Source organism: Triticum aestivum, chromosome 6A (assembly GCF_018294505.1).
Source record: "Triticum aestivum cultivar Chinese Spring chromosome 6A, IWGSC CS RefSeq v2.1, whole genome shotgun sequence".
Classification (NCBI taxonomy): domain Eukaryota; kingdom Viridiplantae; phylum Streptophyta; class Magnoliopsida; order Poales; family Poaceae; genus Triticum; species Triticum aestivum.
Genome location: NC_057809.1, coordinates 532,649,149 through 532,656,564, shown reverse-complemented (window position 1 = coordinate 532,656,564; position 7,416 = coordinate 532,649,149). Strand labels below are relative to the sequence as shown.

The window sequence follows — 7,416 nt, the reverse complement described above, 5'->3', positions numbered from 1 at the left end:
AATTGACAACTCAGCTGCTAATACTTGAGAGTATTCTTTGGCTCCCCTTGTGTCGAATCAATAAATTTGGGTTGAATATTTTACCCTCGAAAACTGTTGTGATCCCCTATACTTGTGGGTTATCACGCCACCTGAGCTCGTCGGTCCCAAGCATCTCCGTTTGACCTAATTCAAACTCCATAAATTCCCATAAATTCCCAAACCAACAGAGAGCCATCTGAAATAATTTTTCCGCCGCCGCAAGCTTCTGGTCTTCTGCAATACCATCTGGAGGCATTTTCCGGTACTCTGCCATAGGGGAATCAGTCACGGAGGGATTCTACATTATCCTTGCTGCACCACAAATGATGTGTCAGTAGTCTACCATAGACCTACGGGTCCATATCTATTAGCTAGATGACTTCTTTCTCTCCAATCTTCAATACAATGTTCTCCTCGAAGATCTATTCGATGTAATCTTCTTTTACGGTGTGTTTGTTGGAATCCGATGAATTCTGTGTTTACGATTAGATTATTCATTGAAAGTAATTGAGTCTTTGCTGAACTTTATTATGCATTGTTGTTATAGCTTTGTATTTCTCTCTGATCTATCTGTTTGGTTTGTCCAACCAGGTTGATTGATCTTCAGTGAGAGAGGTGGTTTGTAGTAGGTTCAATCTTGCGGTGTCCTCACCTCGTGACAGAAGGGGTATCGAGGCACGTATTTATATTGTTGCTATTAAGGGTAAAACGACGGGGTTCAATCATATTGCTTGGTTTTATTCCGTCCACATCACATCATCATACTCCATGCATTACTCTGTTTGTTATGAACTTAATACATAGAGAAGCAAGCATAGAAGTGCTCTTGAAGTGGAGTAATAATAGTAGATGCAGAATCATTTCAGTCTACTTGTCACACGCGTAATGCATATATACATGATCATTGCCATGAATAACACCATAACTATGTGCTTTTCTATCAATTGCCCAAAAGTAATTTATCTACCCACCGTATGCTATCTTTATCAGAGAGAAGCCTCTAGTGAAAGCTATGGCCCCCGGGTCTACTTTAATCATATTACAAAAACCAAAAACCGGGCCTCGAAGGTGGTTCATAGGATCGTTTATTGGCGGTACAATGGACTCCAGGTATGATCTACACCGGCTCGTCTGCTTCCGCTACAACTCAGAGTTGGTAACAATCATGATCCAATCCTCTAATGCACCTTCATATTGTTCCTCGGTGTTCGTAGGATGATTTTTTGTTTTCTACTATGTTTCCCAACACCATGAAGGATCCATCTCCTGGATAGAGGAAGGTCAGTATTCCGCTATGCGTCCAGTCGTTCATCCCGGGCCCTTAGAGGCGTATTTTCACCGTTTCATGGCCCCTTCATCAGGGGCTGCGGGGTAGGGTTCCCGGCACTTTCCGAGGCCAAGTGGTCTTTGTAGCCACACAGTTTGCTTCAGGCATCCACACGGAAATATAGGCGTCCGAAATGGAATACCTGCCCGTTGGTCGATTCCCTGCATCCCTGTAGTGGTACTAAAGACGACCGAGGGTTGGGCCTTGGCTAATCGTGTGCTCATGGGGTTCTGAGGCCAAACAAGCCACCGTGATATACTTGGCCTGATCTGCGTGCACCATCCCCTACCTTGTGCACCAACTATACTGGTTTTGTGCGACATTTTCGTTGATGGATGACTATTTATTGATATGGGCAGACGACGACCGAATTAGGGCTTAGGGAGAAAACACACAAAGTTTACCCAGGTTCAGACCCTTCTGGGAGGAGGTAAGATCCTTCTCCTACCTTTAGTATTCCAGTGGTTGCCGTGGATCTAGAGGATCATCGGTGAGATCTGTTCTAGCGATTACAGCCAACCTTGCCTTGTGAAGGTGCATGGAGTTGTCCAGGAAAGTAGATATGTCCTAGTTTTTTTTCTTTCTCTCCCCTCAAGGGCTCACTAGGTCCGCCTTATATATGGCTCGTCCTTAGGTCACATTCGCGTGCTACCCTTCTTAGAGGGAACTATATATGTCCTAAGAAGCTCGCCAGTGGGTGGACTCACCTACGAACCCTTTTTCCTTCTTCTCGTCCTTCCTTTTTTTGGGTCATGGATATCTTCCATTCTTGTTCTCGCATCACCCGGGCAGCACCGGAGACTGGTGCACAACCAGGGAGAGGGCCCCGTCATGGATGCCACTTCGACTCTGGTCATTAATGCACCATCCGTGTCACCGGATCTTCATTCTTTGCAAGCAAGGAGCCGATAAACCCCTCCTATATCGGCGATGCTCATGCCGGATCATTTCATGTCACTATGTAATCCGTGAGTGCTGGCACCTCAGGCACGAATTGCCCACATGTGAGTGCGGTGCTTGAGAGATGCATAATGGACAAATGCCAAAAGGCCCCCCATCGACATCGTCGTCGTTGTTTTCAATATCATCGATAAGTGCCAAAATTTCCCCCTAGTTGCTTTTGATAAGCCTCCACTTTTCGTTGTCATCTTTATGGCAGCTTCAGAGGCCCTGTTTAAATAACCAAGCTTTGCCAATTTCTTCTGTAAGAAGGGAAACCCCGAGCCTCTGCGCTGGGTGATGTACACAACCATAATTGAGTTTCGTCATGAGCTATCTTATTATTACTCTCTATCCACCTTTGCACATATGAGATATGAGCATTCATCTTGCATCCCTAGCTACTAAAATATAGAGGAAAATTAATCAACTTGATCCCAACAACCGAGGTTAGTAGAGTTGTTCCAAGTAAAGTGATCGTCGTCAACGGCCATGCTTGGGATCCAATACATAGCATCACTAGCTGGGATAGCTACCACGGAATCTAAGGAGTTGCTGCTATTAGACGCCATTGTAGCATTGGAAGTTGGTGTTCTAGATCCCAACTTTCCAAGATACTCGACACTTTGAGACCCTGAGCTGATGATGCTTTCATCACTCGCTAGTGTACATGACGAACCGGGTTTTCCCCGAGGAAACGATGACAAGCCTTCATATGTAACAAGTTCTGTATCATTTGCCACCACTTCCTCTAGTTTATCCCATTGCTCGTATGCCCTGGAGGCCAATTGCTTCACTTGGACCTGTAATTAAGAATAAAGGAGAAGTAAGAAACTACCGAGTTCGGTTAGTTTTTCACAAATTGATGTGCAAATGATGTACCATTTGTTGCTGCTGTAGATGTTGCAAAGAGCATGTTTGGCCTCCAATTCTTGCTGCTAAAATCTCACCTATAGGGCTGAATATAACATCACACCCTTCAAATTTGAAGATGTAGCTTTTTCGTCCCATTTTACATGTTTTTCCGTGATTCAGTGTTGTCCTCCATTGCCGATCTGACATGCCAACGAGCTAAAATATATGGAATAGATAATCAAAATTAGTACCATGCGAATGAAGTATGCACATAATTTCCACTATGGCATGCTTACATTTTTTAGCTTATCAGGATCTACGGTTTGAAGCTTCAGGAGGTCTTGAACGTTCTTGACCCCCTCGGACTCCAATCTCTTGTCAATCGGTCCATCTTTTCCGATGTTTTTGAGACTCCATATATTGTCAGTCAAGAGAGGAGGGTAATGCTTCTTGTACACTAGTAATCGAAGGAAATGTGGTTTAATGTAGTGTTTTACTACTTCACATATGTATGCCAAGGTATATGGTATGTAGGAAGAAACAAAAAGGCTACATGTAGTCATGGAACTCACATTCAACATATAACAATGATCTTAAAGGTTGATTAACTAAGAGCATCAAACTTACATTCGCCTCGATGATCTTTCACTATGAAGCTTTCGCTCACTGCCTCCTGAATCCTTGGCCCATAATAGCTCGCTCCCATGACACGAACACCGATTCGGAACTTACGGCTCCTTATCCAACTTGAATTATCAGTGAAAGCCACATCATTAATCATGGACACTCCTTGATTGTTCATTGCTACATTGAGTGTACTACCCACAAGTAGTGGTCTCCTACCCTCTCTAGCCTTCACAGTTGCAGCAGTAAACTGATCATCCGTCCACCCCATGCCATCTTCGCAACTGAAATCGCCATCTAGTACAAGTACCTCCAGCTTCAGTGTTGAAGAGCCTTCGTTAGTTTCTGTTTGAGTGATATGGTGGTTGGTTCTAGTATCCATGAGCCAGATTTCAATTTTGTTCTTGGTGGCATCAACAAGCTTGTTGTTGGTGAAGATAGGTAGCATGAGCTTCTTTGCAAAGGAAAGCTTCAACCTAGGCGAGACATCGACCTCTTGGATGTTTAAAGGGAGAGACCTGATTAATAATGGTTGATTTTATCATATTGATATTGCATTCCCATATAGTTGAAGCAAATTTATGGAATTGATACATCCATACAATTAAATTTGCTAAATAAAAAATATTTCATTGTCAAACAATAGTATTTTTACTGTATATATGATGCCAAAGAATATATTTGAAATGTGTGTTGCTTCTTAACATGTAATATTTGAAAATAGGATGGTGCAAATGGCCAGGAAATATATGAACAGGTTGCAGATTATTATTTTAGAAAACCGGTCAGACTGTAGACTGTTGACTGCAAAAGTATGAAGAAAAGACATATCGTGTCAACAGTGGCAGAATATAAGCTATGTAACTGAATGCTAGTAGCGTCTGATGGAAAGACAATAACTATAATATACCTGTGTGGTAAGTGATCGTGCTGAGAAAAGATGTTTTGAATTTCTTCTCGTACCTAAATATTAACATCAAATAGACATTTAAACATTGCACTCAATGTCTTGCATGTGATGATCAGTAGTACAACTTTGGAAACAAAAGGAATGAGAATTTGTGCCAATTCATAAGCAGTTGCTCGCATAAATATTAGGGATCAACAGGGTGCAAACTGATTGGATAATGGGTTTTTATTTAGCCCGGCTTTAGTGTTACATTTATCTTTACTCTTTGTAAAGAGATATAAATGAAGCTAGTTCGAATTGTGGCAATACTAGGCTCAGCAATAGATGATTTAATCTATGTCACATGAATATATATATGATTCTGAAGCTTACCACCCTACGAATAACCGGTTCCAAACTCATGGCAATTTGCTCGATAGTGTCCACTGCCATGGCTCTTCCGACCATGCTGCAAAGATAGTCCACAAATCCAAGTAATTTCGAAGTTAATTAACACTCCTAAAACACACATGTGCAAGCCACGAATATGGATATTTAGAACTTATGTGTAGAGCATACAATTGGTTACTAAGCTAAAGACAGGGCTTAGACGGGTTATAATTCTTACTAGTTAGTATTATTTGCTTTGATTTAGCTATATCTAAAATATGATTTCATTACTTTCAGAAGAGTTGAGGCATGAGATGTTTGATTCAATGTAACCATGATATATAAGCTCTTTGTGACGCTCCCCACTTACAAGGCTAAGTTTGTCCATACGAGCTCTTTACTTATATAGGTTAGTTATATTGTTTTAGAAAAGCAAATCTGTAAAATTAATACCTTCCATATATATCAGACCAAAAATCATTTCATGCCAAATGAAATGGTGTAGAAGAAAAACATTTCTTTAGAGCTAGATATATGGTATAGGATCTGTTTAGCTTTCGCAAGCTCTTGGCTTGGATAAGACATTTACCCTTGTGTCGTACTTGCGTCTCACAGATCGAACATAGATCATCCTAAAGGGAAGCATAATTAGTCTCACTTGTACCATCCTTAATTAGCATCCCAAATATTTGTGTGCATCTTTTGATACAGAGGCCGAGAGTTTTTCTTCTAAAACAAAGTCCCAAATATTTACTTTCTTATTTGCATGTAGAGCAAGGTCCATCTTAACCTTATGTGACTTATTACCTGCTTTAAGGTAGTATGAGTTTATCATGCCAATATATAGAACACACGAAATTAACGACCCATGTCGATTGGGTGTACCTTAACAATTCTCAAGATATGAACTCATATGATATTTCATCCCTTGACCCAAAGATTATGTTATTACACCTAACGATTCAGGAAATATATAAGGAGAACCAACGGCTAATCCAATTTATCGTTATGTATGCACTCGGATCGATCAAGAAGAAGCAACAAACAAAGATACATGGTTGCTAGCTACGAGGAAAGAAATCGAAACATGAACTGAAAATCATTCCAAAAGCCAGAAGTTAAGTGAATGGACTAACGATCTGAAGGAGAGCGGCGCGGCCGGCCGTATCCGCCTCGGGCCGTGCCGTTGCTGATGATAGTCGCCTCCGCTCCCCTGCTCGTCGTCTTCCTCTTCACCCCGGGGCCTTCGCACCGACATCTTAATTTAGCAGATGAAATGGGAGAAATCAGGAAGAGCTAGCAGATTAATGGAGCTGACTCTGCAAGCTAGCTGCAGGTTGGGAAGGAAGCTACGCGCTACGCAGGCATAGGGCGTCAATGGCCATGGGGATACTCCAAAGCAATCTAGCCTGAAGCCATATATATACTAGTTCTAAAGAAATGCAATCTAGCCATGAGTACTACAGCTAGCCAGGCCTACGTAGAGAAATCGCTGAAAGTTATTGTCGTCGGCAGAAATAAAGAATTGCAGTGCCGCATCGGGACAGAATGTCCCTTGCAGGCTCCAGGAAGGTGGCCGGAAGCTGGCTAGCTAGCCACCCGGCGCATCGCACCGTTAATCTTGGGGTTAGTTTCAGTTTACAGCCATGGTTAATTACCAGCCTTCCGGAGGCAATGGGCAACGCAAAGTCTTGCCTGGGTTGGTGCAGGGCAGCTTCTCAGGCATGACAAGGAAAGTTTGCGAGTCGTCAAATCGTGAGTCGGTCTCGGTCATGCATGTCCATACATGGCTATTACGTACAGACTCTCTCCGTCTAAAAAAACTTGTTTTTCAAATAAATATATCTAGCATCAAATTAATGCTAGATACATTCATTTAAGGGTAAACTTGAAAGTTGGAATAAGTTTTTTCGATCGGAGGGAGTACGCATCAATGACCGGATAGACATGGAAATCAACGCCGCCCGAATTCCGTCTTCAGTTCGATGCCGGCTGTAGGCTGTAGCCTGTTGCTACAAGTGATTGGGAGACGAACGTGCTGCTATGCTTCCGTGAGCATTCCCTTGAGGCTCCGGAGAAATTAAGAGCATAGCAGCCGTCACCTTGTGCACACGCATGTACCCATCGAGCCCGGGAGGCGAGGCCACCTTCCAAAAAGTACCACCAAAGGACACCTTCCAAAAAGTACCGCCTTATGGCCATGATAGCATCGAAATTACGGCTCCTTAGGTACATTTATTAGTTGTTTATTTAATTGGTGATTAAGTAGCAAGCTCTAGTTGGACCGACTGGAAGGAACTTTAATAAGCTTGACTTCATGCTGTTTTCTATACACCTTCTCAACTGAAAGCGACTCGGTTCAGGCGACGCT

The 7,416-nt window shown here is 42.4% G+C and overlaps 1 protein-coding gene across 1 annotated transcript; it reads right to left on the bottom strand.

The window, feature by feature from the left end:
* Nucleotides 1-2,686: 2,686 nt before the first annotated feature.
* LOC123130935 (protein SAR DEFICIENT 1) lies at nucleotides 2,687-6,340 on the bottom strand. Its single transcript, XM_044550727.1, has 7 exons — nucleotides 6,182-6,340; nucleotides 5,049-5,124; nucleotides 4,677-4,729; nucleotides 3,770-4,284; nucleotides 3,439-3,599; nucleotides 3,170-3,358; nucleotides 2,687-3,090 (listed from the first exon to the last, which is right to left on the bottom strand). The coding sequence occupies exons 1-7, from the start codon at nucleotides 6,301-6,303 to the stop codon at nucleotides 2,710-2,712; spliced, it is 1,497 nt and encodes a 498-aa protein (XP_044406662.1). The 5' UTR covers nucleotides 6,304-6,340; the 3' UTR covers nucleotides 2,687-2,709.
* Between the last annotated feature and the right edge of the window lie 1,076 nt (nucleotides 6,341-7,416).